Here is a 14,978-nt window from a genome sequence, read left to right as displayed (position 1 = left end):
ACTGGGTCATCTTCTGCCGGTGAGGGCTCCCAGACTGTGAGAGGGGGCAGGCCAGGCTGAGGGACTCCCCCTCCAGTTCATGAATTTTCATGCACCAGGCCTCTAGTTTTCAAATAAAAGGAACTGTGCTTTGGAATGTAACATGTGTTTAAATGAATTAAGGACAATGGAGAACTAATTTAATAGAATATCTATGAAATTATAACTTCCTGGGAAAGTAAACACATCTAGAAAATTAACAAATATTGCATGTAATAATCTATCAAATGGAAGATGAAACACTCAGGTATACTATATGGTCAGTATTATGCCTTTATAAGATGAATAATGTAAATAACCAAATGATTCTTAAAGGTAAAATTATTTTGGTTCTATAAATAAATGTAAAAAATAAAATGCCAAGGACAGATTGGAGAAATCTTAAACATGCTAAGCTCAGTAAACTTGTGAATAATAAAAAGCTCACATGAAAATGAAGGAGCAAGGAAGTTATAGGAGCAATGTAAGATTTTTAAAATTTACACATTGAATTCTCTTTAGAGGAATCATATACACTTACATATATTCAGTGAAAGTTAACTAAGAACATAATTCTACATAGAGTTTATAATCTTAAAATGTGCCTACTATAGTTCTTAATTTATGACTATAAACCATGCTTTAACAGAGGACTTCTTTTCTGAGGACAAAAAAAAATATTACATGTGCAGCAATGTCCTCACCATGCCATTTTCTGTCCATTAGTGAAAATTCTCATTAATATTAAAAAGTTCAGGCCCAGACAGTGTGGCTCAGTAGTTGAGCATCCACCCACGAACCAGGAGGTTACGGTTTGATTTCCTGTCAGGGCACAAGTCCAGGTTTCCAGTTCGATCCCCTGTAGGGGACGAGCAGGAGGCAGCCAGTCAATGATTCTCTTTACTTACTGACTTAAATCTTGAAATAATAGGAAAATCCTTACATCAGTGAAAATTAGTATAAACCAATATTTGTTTCTGACATTTACAAATCTGGTCTTAAAGATAGTGAGAATAGGGGGACAAGAGACTAATTTATTCATTTTATGACTTTATTGTTTGATTACTACTTGATATTCAAACATTTGGATTAAAATGTACACTTTTAAAAGAAAATGTCACAGTTTAAGTTCAGTGAAGAACTTCTTAAATTTAAATAAGATTTGATTTTAATTTCATGACCAATCTGTGCTAAATTCATGTTTGAGATAAAGGAACATCAAGAAAGAGGGAAATGGGAAAGAGGTAAAGAAGATAAAAGAGAGATGATGAAGTTAAAAAGTACCTTGTTTCATCGATATAAACCGCTTCCAAAACAGATGCTGCATATTCAATATTCTTCTTTAAGTCTACAATGTTCACATCACCTTTTTCCAGCTGCTTCACCAGGCATCTTAGTCTGTTTCACAGAGTAGCCAAAGAAAGAGAGAAATAAAGAGAGATTAATTATAACTATATGGAAAATAGTTCAATTTAAATACACAAATCAAGTGAAACGTTTAACACATCTTTCTAAGTCATCAAATAGAAATATTTGGGTATAGTTAAGATCAATCTTTATTACTTAAACAACTATGAGAAATTCTATTCACCTCTCAATAATATTAGGGTTGTAGGTTTCTAGTTTAAGGATAGTTTTTTTTTCAAGGATAGTTTTTCTGAAAATTCAAGACAAAATAGATTCTTTCATGAAAGTATATTCCTAACCTAAAATTCCTCCTATGGCTGTTCTATTATACTTCCCCAGAGCTGGCAATAAAATTATTTTTAAGGGGTACTCCTTTGATCACTTCTGTAGCAATTATTCACTGTATATAGCAACAAAAACAAAAAAGAAAGGCAAAGTTTCCAAGCAAATATAAGCAAGATGAGAAAACAATATTTAGGTGTATACTTGGTATTTTTACTGCAATGGTTTCCACCTGAGACAGATGTATGATACATTTTCCCTCTTTCCCCTCCCGTTCCCCCCCGCCCCCATTGGATGATATGTCCCAACTCAAATCACAGGGATCAGCTAAGCCATGTCTGGATTTCTGACTCATAGAAACTATGATAATGAATGTTATTATTTAAAGGGACTAAAGTTTGGGATAACTTTTTGTGCAGCAACAGACATCTCTTGGAATGAGATAATACAAATCATCTCAATCAGTATATAATACTTTTAGAAACTTTATGCATTCATTATAATCCAAGTGTTTCTGATGATACTGTTCTATACAAGTAGAAAAAAAACATACTTCTCACTCTATATATACTGTAGATAACCAATATAAAGACAAGTTATTGATTTTCCTAAGTCAATAGAATTTAATTCTACACCTAACCCAAAGTATTTCAGAGAGAAATGCATCTACTTTTAGGCACAGTCTTAGAGACAGTACAGTAGGTTTTTTGAAAATTTGCTTTGGATGATTCCAGTATCAAGACTAGGGTATAAAAACAAGTTGAAAATTTTAGCAAGGGTATTTGACATCCCTCCATCCATAAGGAACACTTTATTTCTCCATAAGAAAAGCATCACATCTAGATTAAAACTTCTTATTTAGGAAGCTACAAATAACTGCCATATACTTTCATGTAACAAAATATTAGCAGACCATACCATTTTAAAATAAATGTTATATACCAAAAAGCAAGTCTTACTTATACAGAGACAGCAAAATAACAACCAGAACATATTACTTAGGAAAAATTAAGTCTGACTTTGAAGCTTGCCTAAAACACTGAGCGTGATAATAAGGAACTAACACATAGAGTGTTCTGAGATCTTTGTAATGTTTATGACCCAATCACATTGTATTTGGTGAAATTACCTTTCATGTGTGAAATTAGAATAAAGAGTTTCATAGTTCTGCGATGCCTTAAAAATATATCACTTGTGAATCTTTCTTGTGGAAATTATTCGGTACAGCTTGGTTGTATTCGGTTGTATGAAGTGATTTTAAAGACAAAAAGTTTTTCAGATGGTTGCCTCCCCTTCTTTCTGAATAAATGAACTCGAATTTTATCTGAGTTAGTAATTTTTGCCACTAAGAAAGCACATTTCCCAGGCCCTCTTGAAGCTAGGTATGCCATGAGATTGCATTCTGGCCAAGGAGAATGAATGGAGGTTAAGAGTTTTAGAACAATTATCTGGAGGATGGTGAGCTCAGCTGGAAGGGGTTCTCTCCTATCCCTTGCCCATTCCTCACTGCCTGGACTACAGTGGGATCATCTCAATGGTCAGGAGCCATCTAGGATCATAAAGAGACCTGGCAGAGGAAAGCATCCCACCAAGAATGATAGAAAAGGAAGATGGAAGTGGCCTGAACCCCATGCTGTGAACAACCTTAATGAAATTACCTACCTCTGGATTTATTTCCCATGAAAAAAAAAAAAGTTTTCTTTAAGCCACTATTATGTTGAGATTTCTTTTATTTGCATCTGAACCAAATCTTAACTGATGAATCAAATGAATAAGAAATGACTCAAAATAACTAAAGAAAAGAGGAATCCTATATAATAAAAGGCTAAAATGCAAACAGACCAAAAGGCAGAACTGGTGCTATGATGTTTACTGACCACCAGGGGGCAGACATTAAACTGACCAACCAGTTGCTATGATGTGCATTGACCTCCAGGAAGGTAGATGCTCTGACTGGTAGGTTAGCTTGCTGCTTGGCTGAGGCCAATTGGGACTGAGCGAGATGGGCCTAACATGCCCTGGAGCCTTCAGTCCCTTCTCGACTAGCCAACTTCCTGCATCCCTCAGCCCCGATCATGAACCAGTGGGGTCCCTTGGTCTGGCCTGAACCCTCTTGAAACCCAGAACCCCTCAGGGGATGTTGGAGAGCTGGTTTTGGCTCAATTTCGCTCAACACAGGAGCTGCCCCTTGGTGGTCAGTGCACTCCCACAGGGGGAGTGCCACTCAGCCAGAGCTGGGCTCATGGCTGGTGAGCGCAGTGGAGGTGGTGGGAGCCTTTCCTGCCCCCACAGCAGTGCTCAGAATTTCCAACTGCTGGCTTAAGCCCGTTCCCTGGAGGGGTCCCAAGTTGTAAGAGGGTGCAGGCCAGGATGAGTGACCCCCTCCCTGAGTGCACGAATTTCATGCACTAGGCCTCTAGTTGTCATATAAAAGGAGAGGGACAAGCTGGGAAACTATCCATAAGTGCACTTCCTTGCTCATGGCAGCCTGTAGGTGCTCCCAGGGAAGTTGTCAGATCATCATCAGAGCAGCACAGCACACCTGGTGAAAACTGTGACTTCAAGAGGCCCTAATACTTGTACAATGAACGTGCTCTTTCACAGAGACAACTTGAAGTAGCTTAAAGATAGTAAATATTATGAATTGTTTTATATATATATATATATATATATATATATATATATATATATATATAGGGTATATGCCTATAATATGACACAAGAAACTCTTCTGAAAAAAAATAAAACACTCCAATACCACCTCATTAGAAAATCTAATTAGATATGATCATAATTCCATAAAACCTTGACCACTCAAGCACACTTGCACACACACAAGCACGCACATCTGGGTGCATACACCCTCTAACCCCTAAGCTCACTAAGTCAACCCAAAAATACTGGAAGAAAATATGTATTTTGGGGTTACTAAAATGTCTTTCTCTTTTATCTCCTTTGCATCAAATTCCTTTAATGAGTATGAGTACATATTTCTATTTACATAATTTCTATGTAATAGAAATGGACAATCTGAAATTAAAAAGCAAGATTATTTATAATAGTACCCCAAATTCTTAGACGTAAGAATTTCACATTTGGGGTCTGACAAAATATGTATGTTACTGTAAACTACAGAACAGCAAAAACAAATCAAAGTAGGCCTAAATAAATGAAGAGATACACCATGTTCAGAGGCTGAAAAACTCAATATTGTTAACGTGTTATTTCTCCCCAACTTGATCTCTAATGCAATCCCAATAAATATCACACCAGGCTTTTTAGTTGTATATATTGTCATACTGATTTTAAAATTCATATAGGAATGTAATCAACTTACTATAGTCAAAACAAATTTTTAAAAAAGAAAAAAGTTCTGGGATTTACTTTAGAGCTACATTAATCAGTACAGTATAAATGGAAGAGCATGCTATATTATTGGGTCTAGTAATAATTAATGTCGTTTTCTAATACTTTTTTAAATCGAATTTATTTAAACAATACAACAAAATTTAATCAACAATATAGTTGCCATTGTTTTCTACTATTGGGTCGGCAGCTAAGTAATTGCGGATTTTTTAAAGAAAATCAAAGACAATTTTTTCATGGAACTAAATAACTTTATTCTGTAATGTATTGCCCATTTTGATCAATGACCTTTTGCCATCTTTCAGACAGCATCATAATCCCACGTTCAAAAAACTTCTGGTTTTTATTAGCAAAAAACTGAATCAGGTACGATTTGACATCATCATCATTATTGAAATTTTTACCATTCAAGGAGTTTTGTAAAGATCGAAACAAAAAGTAATCAGATGGTGCAAGGTCAGGACTATATGGTGGATGTGGCAAAACATCCCAACCAAGCTCCATTAATTTTTGCCGAGTGACCAAAGATGTGTGTGGCCTTGCATTGTCATGATGGAATACAACACCTTTTCGATTTGTCAATTCGGACCACTTTTCTTTAACTGCATTGTTTAATTTCGTTAGTTGTTCAATGTAGACATCAGAATTGATCGTTTGGTTGGGTGGTAAGAGTTCAAAGTAGACAATTCCTTTGTAATCCCACCAAACTGATAACAAAACCTTCTTTTGATGAATATCAGCTTTTGATGTTGTTTGAGTTGGTTCACCTGGCCTGCTCCACGATCTTTTCCGCTTGATATTGTTGTAAACAACCCATTTTTCATCGCCAGTTATCAGTCGTTTTAAAAATGGATCATTTTCATTACGTTTCTTTAGCAAATCGCAGCTGCTAATGCGTTGCGTTAACTGTGATTCTTTCAGTTCGTGAGGAACCCATGTATCAAGTTTTTGAACATAGCCAAGTTGTTTTAAGTGATTTTCAATGCATGTATGTGATACATGAAGCTTCTCTGCAATCTCACGTGTTGTACTGTGACAGTCCGAATTGATTATTGCTTTGATTAGGGCGTCATCAACTTCAACTGGACAACCAGAGCGTTTTTCATCTTTGAGTGAAAAATCACCAGAACGAAATTTGGCAAACCAATTTTGACACTGCCGTTCTTTTAAGGCTTTGTCACCATAAACAGCACATAACTTTTTATGAGCTTGGGATGCGTTTTTCTCTTTGCGGAAATAAAAAAGCAAAATATGACAAAAATGTTCCTTTTGATTTTCCATTTTTCAACGAACGCCAAACAAAAACTACAAAACAGATCAAAAAACTTTTTTTACTGATTAACAGCTGAATAGCCAACTATCAAATAACAAAATGTGTTTTACATTTGTACTACGTCTGCAAACCTAAAAATTCAACTGAAGCCATGTGTGTGAAACCCGCAATTACTTAGCTGCCGACCCAATACTTGTGCCCAACGCTCAGGAAGCATTTTAATCCCTTTGTTGTAAAATTCTTGTGATTTTGATGCAAAAAATTCGGTCAATGCATTTTTGAGGCATTCTTCGTTATTAAATTTTTTTCCAAGAAGAAAGTTTTGCAAAGAACGAAACAAATGGTAATCGGAAGGGGCAATATCAGGAGAATATGCAGGTTGAGGGAGAACTTCCCATTCCAACTGGTGCAGTTTTTCAGCAGTGATTCTTGCAGTATGCGGTCGTGCGTTATCGTGGTGAAGAATTACGCCCTTCCGATTAATCAGCGCGGGTTCTTTTTCTCTTAAAGCTTGGGCTAACCTTTCCAATTGGGCACTATACACTGCACTTGTAATGGTTTGGTTAGATGGTAAAAGTTCATAATGAAGAATTCCTTTAAAATTCCACCAAACACACAACATCACTTTTTTCGCATGCAAGTCAGGTTTTGGCGTGGGCTGCGGAGCCTCATTTTTGTCCAACCATTGAGGCCGCCTTTTCAAATTAACATACAGCACCCATTCTTCATCTCCTCTCCGGTAACAATTTGCTGTAAAAATGGCAAACGGTTTTGACGAGAGAGGAGCGAACTGCAAATTGTGACTCTTTGATTACTGTTGTTGTCGGTCAACTCATGAGGAACCCATTTTCCAAACTTTTGGACTTTGCCAAGTGCACGCAATTGATTGGAAATTGTTTTTTGTGAACAATTGAAAGTTGTCGCAAGCTCTTGTTGGGTAATTTAAGGATTTTGCACCAAAAGAGCTTGAAGAGCTTCTTGATCAAAATTGGACACACAGCCTCGACCACTCTTGTCATCTAACGAAAAATTTCCCTCGCGAAATTTCTCAAACCAACGCTGGCATTTTCTGGCGCTAACTGCATCTTTACCAAGAGCACTACAGATGCTTTTTGCAGCCTCACTTGCTTTTCTTCCTAATTGGAACTCGTAAAGCATGCAGTGCTAAATATGCTCTTCATCCGCCATCTTCTTAGCCCTAGTTTTGCAACAAAAACCAAACCAAACACAAACTTTTTCAAGCAAAACTTGTTAATTGCACTTCACATGTTCTGTAGATACCACGTGTTTGAAGGTTATGTCAATACAAGTCAACGCCAAGCAAGATTTTAAACAAATGTTTAAAAACGACATTAAAGACATTAAATATTAGCACCAAGACAGGCAGGTATGTCGCTGGAACAAAATATAAAGTTTAGGAAGAGACCCACAAATACATTGTCAATTGATTTTGGAGAAAGTTGCCAAGATAATATATGGTGGAAAAAAAGACAGCATTTATAAGACAGTGCTGGATCAAAAGAAATATCTACATATAAAATGAACTTGAATTCATACCTGCATCACAAATATAAATGTATATCCCAAAACTATAAACATAGAAGGAAAAATCTTTATGATCTGAACCAGTCACAGATTATCTTAGATGTAATACCTAAAGTACTAACTATGAAAAAAATAGATTGACTTAATCAATATTAAAATTTTCTATTTTTTGAAAGCATTGCTTAAAAAATAAAGACAAACCACAGACCAGGAGCAAACATTTGCAAATCATATTGATAAAAGATGTGTATCCAAAATACGTAAAAACTTGCAAAATTCCATAATAACAAGACAAATAATCCAATACAAAAATCTGCAAACAATTTGAACAGACTCTTCACCAAAATGATATATTCATAGCAAACATGAAAAGATGCTCAAAATTATTACTTATTAGAAAAAATTCAAATCACAACAATAATGTAGAAACAAACACCTATTAGAATGGCTAACATTAAAATAATTGATCATACCAAATACTGGCAAAGATGTGGAGAGACTGAAACTACCATATACTGCTATCGGGAATGTAAATAGGTACAACCCTTTTAGAAAACAGTTTCCCTAAAAACTAAATTTTCATCTAATATATAACTTAGCCATTTTATTCTTTGGTGGAGAGAAAAAGAAATATATGTCCTTACAAAGACTTGTACATGAATGTTCATAGCAGCTCTATGAAGCAACCCAAATGCTCATTGACAGGTAAATGAAAAAACAAACTAGGGCATAACCATCCAAAGAGTTGTACTCAGCAATAAAACATTGATATACGCAATGACATGAGTGAATCTTAATTATATTGAGTAAAATAAAACATGAGCCAATTGTATGATTCCAATTACATAAAATTTTAGAAAATGTAAACTATCCTCATAGTGACAGGAAGCAGATCCCTGGTTGCTGGGAATAGGGGAGGAGGGGATCAGGGAGGAGAAAGGGAAGGATTACAAAGGAGCTTCAGGAAACTTTTCAGGGTAATGGAAATGTTAATTTTCTTGATTGTGGGATGGTTTCATAGGTATATATACATGTCCACCTTCACCAAATTATAAACTACAAACTGAAATGTAAAATCATTGAGATAGAAAAAGGCTATATACTAAATAAATGCTTCTGTTATATATCTGAATTTTTTGTTTTATCAAAATACTTAAAATTCTAATATATACTATCAAAGATTTGAAACAATCTACAGCAGCACTCAACTTTTAATAATCTTTTCTCAAAGAGAATGGCAGTAATCTTTGATAATTCATAATACTTTTAAAACCAGCCTGACTATTATGAACAGAATAGTCTTTGATCTTAGTATTTTGGAGACACTTCCTTCCTTTCTAATGATCAGAACACTTAAAAAAAAAAAAAAAAAAAGACAGAAATGAAAATAGAAACATACTCTTTGAAAATAAATGAGTGGCTCTGTAATTCAATCAAGCAGTTGCAGAGGAGACATAATTTCTACTTTGAACAAAGAGTACTGAGCTGTAGGAAATGATTGAGTATTTTTTTATCCAAATATAGAACTGTCACTTCTTCAAATGAAAAAATACTCAATATAAAACTATGTAGTTTTCATAACCAAGTACTGCAAATACCCTAAGGTTACTTTGTGAGATATGGCTACTTGACCCAATCTTACAAAAAGACCACCAACATAAGTAAGAATATTCTTATACTAAAATATCTTGTGTGTCTCTGCATATCTTCATTAAATTCTAGGATATAAAATGCACAGGTTATCTCTAATGCTATTGACCATGAGTAATAAACTAATAAGTGAAATTTAAAAGAGAGTAATCATTGTGTTCCTAACAATGTCCCCATTTGTGACCTGATTGAAATACAAAAGAGAAGGTATGATTGTCAGAATACTGTAATAAAAAGTAGAAAAGGTGAAGCTAAGAGGATATCTGTAGCAAATATTAACATATTATACAAAATATGGTCATACATAGGAGTGCCCCAAAACTAATAAATGGGGACATCCAGAACAAGAAGCTATGTCATTTTCCATAAGTTCTGATTGTCTCTGATCTGAGCTTGATAAAAAATGTCATTAAGTAATTAAATTGTCCTATCTACTCTGCAGGTCAATTCTTAGGAAATTAAATCCTAATCTCAGTCTAAGAAGCAAAGCTTATAGATGTAAAGTCTTTTAAAGTCATTTTTCTTTCACATAGGCAAAGGTTGTCATTGTAAAGCTCCTTAACACCTTCATTTTATGGCATAAGTAATTCCCAAAACAACTGGTATCATTAAAATATGGGAACAATTGTGTGGCAAATATTATTAGCCTTTGATAAAGATTTACATTGTACATTTAAAGGAAAAAAAAAAAGCCCCTCATGGAAATGAAGAATATATAATGGAAAAGTATTTTTTAAGCACAAATGAGCATATAATTGTTTTCTCTCTTCTCTCCAAATCACAACTTAGGTAAACCATTTATCACAATGTTTTATTATAGAAACAAGCATTGCATAAGTCCCAGCATGTTAAAGAATTCCTTTTAAGTACAGAGATACAAGCCCTGAAATGCTTTCAAGACCAATTGTTTCTTCATTGGAAGCAAAAGAGCATATTGACTCTAAAGAGGGAACTAGTCCTATGTGCCCAGATACTGTAAGCCCTCTGAAATACTATACATACCTACTTAAACACATTTAAATATATGAAATATATAATACACTTAAGTATAGTTATTTATAAAATATACTTATTTTTATATAGCAAATATATTTTTATGTAAATGTACATATATGTGTTCTAAAGAATAAAAAAGTAGTGACCTTCCCCCACTAGTAATGAATTATGGTAGCAACCTTACTTGGGTAAATATTGCTGTTTCCTATTTTAACCTTGCTGTTTTGTGTTCTGTACTCATTTAAAAGTTATTTTGATTTTCTGATCTTATGTATGCTATCCCAATATTCCACTGAGGATGGCTTGAATATCCCATTGATTGTGATCTTACTGGTCATCGATGCACATTCCTCTGACACCCAAGACAGTTCAATTATCCTAAATTGTCTCAGTAACTACAGATAACTGAGTTTCGCTTGACTTAGTGGTCCTGGAATCAGAAGAGCACAAATTATTATAAATTGCTACAGATAGTGCATTTCTGTTGATTCAGGGATTCGTAGATACTTAAGATAACTAACTTGCCGGTTTCACTTCTGTAAATTCACGAAACAGGTTCCTCATTCCAGACCCAAAGATGTAATCGATATTTTTGTGATACTCCGCCAATATAAGCCAGACGTGGCAAGCTGTTCAGGGCTGCGAGATTTGGAGCTTTAGCCCCTCGTATGCTGCCAACCTTTAATAAATGACTCGGTAATTCGACTTCTAGAGGCGCCCTTTGTAAGATGGGGGTTGCACTACAATGGTAAGGCTTCATTTCTTCTCAAAGGGAAGTCATGTGCTTGGCCACTATTCTGCTCTGATAATTACCATTATTCCTCCTGTTTACATATTTCAAAAATTCATTGAAATATCCTATTCTTTAACACCTTCTCTCTTTTTTTCTCTCTTTGAGTGTGTGGGTTTATAAAATTTTACCCTTCTGTCATTTTAGGGAGGGTCTTAAGTAGGAAAATAATAAATATATGTGACAACCCACAATCTTCATTCAAAAAATAAGAATTTTATTTTCTTGCTGCCTAATTAAATCAGCAAAAAATATAGGGTTGTAGATACAATGAAAATTTCTTTTTGATGAAGTATTAAAATAACTGAACAAAATAATAATGGTGAAGCAAGAAATGTACAGGGTTGGTGCAAATGGTTATTAGCTACTTGGTATTTATAAAAATTGCAGAGCATTTTTCACAAATAGAATAAAATCTGTCTTTTTCCGGGGTAGAAAGAATGACTGGGATACAAGGAACAATAAGTTATAGCTGAAAGTCCATTTAGATAGTAGGCAGAATCGAGTTTGATCTAGAAACTGAAAACTGTCTCTTGATTTGTGTGCAGTTCATAGTTTTTCCATTTCATTACTCCCATCCACCCCCATGACTATGACTCTAAAGGCTCAAAGAGACATGTTCTAAAGGAGTCTGTGTATCTAAAATGCATGAGTCATTTTCATTTGTTAATTTTAGCACTAATTTTTTGTCTTCATCACTTTAGCATTTTCATTTGAAGGTGTGATATGCTCTCAAGTTCTATAACACAGATGCTGGTTTTCCACTGCAACTTGGTTTTAAAATAAATGTCCCAGGAAAAGAAATCATGCTGAAGAATGTCATAATGAGGGTTTTGTCTTAGTGGTATTTAAAAGAACACTGCTTTTAAAGAAATGTTTTTTTCAGTGGGTGGGTGGGAAAAGATCAACCAAAGAACTTGTATGAATATATGCATAACCCATGGGCAAAGATAATAGGATAGTGAAAGCCTGGGGTCGGGGGCAGGGGTGGCTAGAAGGAGTCAGGTGAGGGAACATATGTAATACTTTCAACAATCAAGTTTTTAGAAAATAAATAAATAAAAAATAAGTTAGCATAAGTATAAACCCTCCCCCCCCCAAAAAAAAAAAAAGTAAAAATGTTTTTTCAAGGAACTACTTAAAACAAACCTGTGGAACTTTAAAATGATTCCAATAAAATAGGAAAGTAGTGTTAAGAAACCTATCTGAATGCTAACCATATAAACAAGAAGACTTGATCAGAACTCCAGTAACTGCCCCATGAAAGAGGCCAGGTGTTAAGCAAATGCTGCTGCTAAGAAAAGGAAAATGAAATAATAATTATAATAGAAAAGGAAAATAACTAAATAACTATGCATACTCAATGTACTATGTAGTCACCATGTACTTTTACAGCTAGAAAAAACAAAAACAAAAAACAACAGCTAAGGAAAGCAGTGGAATGTGACAAGTGTCAGTATGTTCAAAGAAATGAGGTTGTGAAAATATTTTTTTTAAGTTTCTCAATGGCTGCTTAGACTTGTACACTCAATCTTTTAGCAAGTAAGTATTAACTAAAAGAAGAAAATATTTCTTAATGCAGTGAGCAAGCAAATGGTCAGCTCAGCTTCTAAAACTACAGCGAAATGTTTCTGAATTCAATATGAACTGCAGTTAAGAAATTTTAGAGAAATAGACCTTAGCCTAAAATGTTGAAAAAAAAAGAAACCAAAACATTATTAACATGGTTCTGTCTGTTTATTATTGATCATTTGGATCATTCCCCTAGTAGCTGTGTTCTTCTGTCATCTGGAACAATGTCACACTCAATACAATGATGCTGCTATTGAAGACAGAATGCTAGTACAATTTAGCTTAACCTTGAAATGGGAGTAAAGTCATCCAGTTAACTCCCATGATTCAACTCATTCACCTCATAGAGATCTCTAACTATAACTTTAAGCTCACCACCACTTTCCCCCTAACTTGCCCTTCCTATCCTCTTGTTCTTGAGCCCTCTTCCCGAATCATTCCCTGCTATGTAAATCCCCCTCCATTGCCCATGCTCAGCTAGGCTATTCCTCTGCTCCAAGAGGAAATGACCCTGGCAAAGGAAAACACAACTTTAGTGAGATATCTTTGACATATGAAAATGTACATGTTGAAGGCATGCTGCTTAATGTTTTAATATCTGCATGCATTGTGAAAATATCACCACAGTCAAGCTAAATATCCTATCTATCACTTCTACATTACTGCCATCTGTGTTATGTGTGGAAGGGGGGTATGTGAGATTAATTTAAGATAGCATATCCTCTTAGTCATTTTTAAGTACACAATTCACTATTGTGAACTATTGACTTGATATACTTATCAAGTTGGTAACCTTCCCTCCCATCCCCTGCCTTGACTTCAGCTATCAATCATCTTCCCTAAGAAAAATTATGTGGATGAAACTTACCCCATAGAACTAATTAGGTTCATAGGTGTCCTTATTGCTGTTATATCAAATTTGCAGCAATCTTAACTCAAGATTACAAAAAGCTGAGCACAAAAGCATTAATTCTCACTAAATTTTAGCTCTTAGTTCCATTACCTGCAACACACCTAAGGATCTCAATATTGATGTCCCCATATTATATCTTATATTCTAATATTGAAGTTTTGTGTTAGCTGTGTGTGTGTGTGTGTGTGTGTATCTGTAAATACAAATGAGTCCAAAAGTTGACTTTATTTCCCTCCAATGTTCCTAGAACTTAATTAAAATTTTTGTAATTTATAAATGATTAACCAAATATATGAATGTGTAGTCCAAATTCATGTCTTGTGGCATAATAAATCTCTTAGTCCTAAGTTGTCATTGACAGTCCCATTCACTCAATAAACTATTTAAGATCTATCTGAAGATCATAAAACTATTTCTCAAAAAAAGACTAACAAAATAGTCTCAATTTTAAAATGAAGACAGTGAGGTGTGTGTTTTTTTGTTTATTTTTTTATTTCAAGAAAAATGATTTTAAGCATAATAATGTTACATACAATAGACATTAATATTTCAAGAAAAAATATTTTAAATATAATATTACCAACACTGTACTAACATAGTATAACAACACAAAAGTTGTAGGAAATATTAAAAATCTGCAAATAACAGGATTACTTTTATTATATTCTAAAATATTTCTTTTCCTCTGGCTCTATTTTGGCTCATCAGTTTATGCTGTTCATTATATTCTACAAATGAGTGAAATCATGTGATATTTATCTTTCTCAGTGGACTTATTTCTCTTGGCATCATGCTCTCCAAGTCCATCCATGCTGTTGCAAATGGTAAGAGTACCTTCTTTTTTATAGCAGCATAGTATTCCATTGTATAGATGTACCACAGTTTTCTAACCCACTCATCTTAATCTTAACTATTGTAAACTGTGCTGCTATGAACATAAGAGTGCATATATCCTTTCTGATTGGTGTATCTGGTTTCTTGGGATGTATTGCTAGAAGTGGGATTACAGGGTCAAATTGAAGCTCCATTTTTAATTTTTGAGGAGACTCCATACTGTTCTCCACAGTGGTTGCACTTGTTTGCGTTCCCACCAGCAGTGCAAGAGGGTTCCTTTTTCTCCACATCCTTGCCAGCACTTGTTTGATTTGTTGATGACAGCTATTCTG

At 34.6% G+C, this 14,978-nt stretch overlaps 1 protein-coding gene across 3 annotated transcripts in view; it reads right to left on the bottom strand.

The window, feature by feature from the left end:
* Positions 1-14,978, bottom strand: part of PDE1A (phosphodiesterase 1A) — a 229,912-nt gene that overhangs the window by 67,470 nt on the left and 147,464 nt on the right. For all 3 annotated transcript variants that reach the window (XM_036421948.2, XM_036421945.2, XM_036421947.2), the window contains one exon: positions 1,303-1,416. In XM_036421948.2, the coding sequence (XP_036277841.1) occupies positions 1,303-1,416 (114 nt within the window). The remainder of the gene's footprint in view (positions 1-1,302; positions 1,417-14,978) is intronic.

Source organism: Pipistrellus kuhlii, unplaced genomic scaffold (assembly GCF_014108245.1).
Source record: "Pipistrellus kuhlii isolate mPipKuh1 unplaced genomic scaffold, mPipKuh1.p scaffold_m20_p_7, whole genome shotgun sequence".
Taxonomy (NCBI): domain Eukaryota; kingdom Metazoa; phylum Chordata; class Mammalia; order Chiroptera; family Vespertilionidae; genus Pipistrellus; species Pipistrellus kuhlii.
This window is presented reverse-complemented; position numbering and strand designations above follow the sequence as displayed.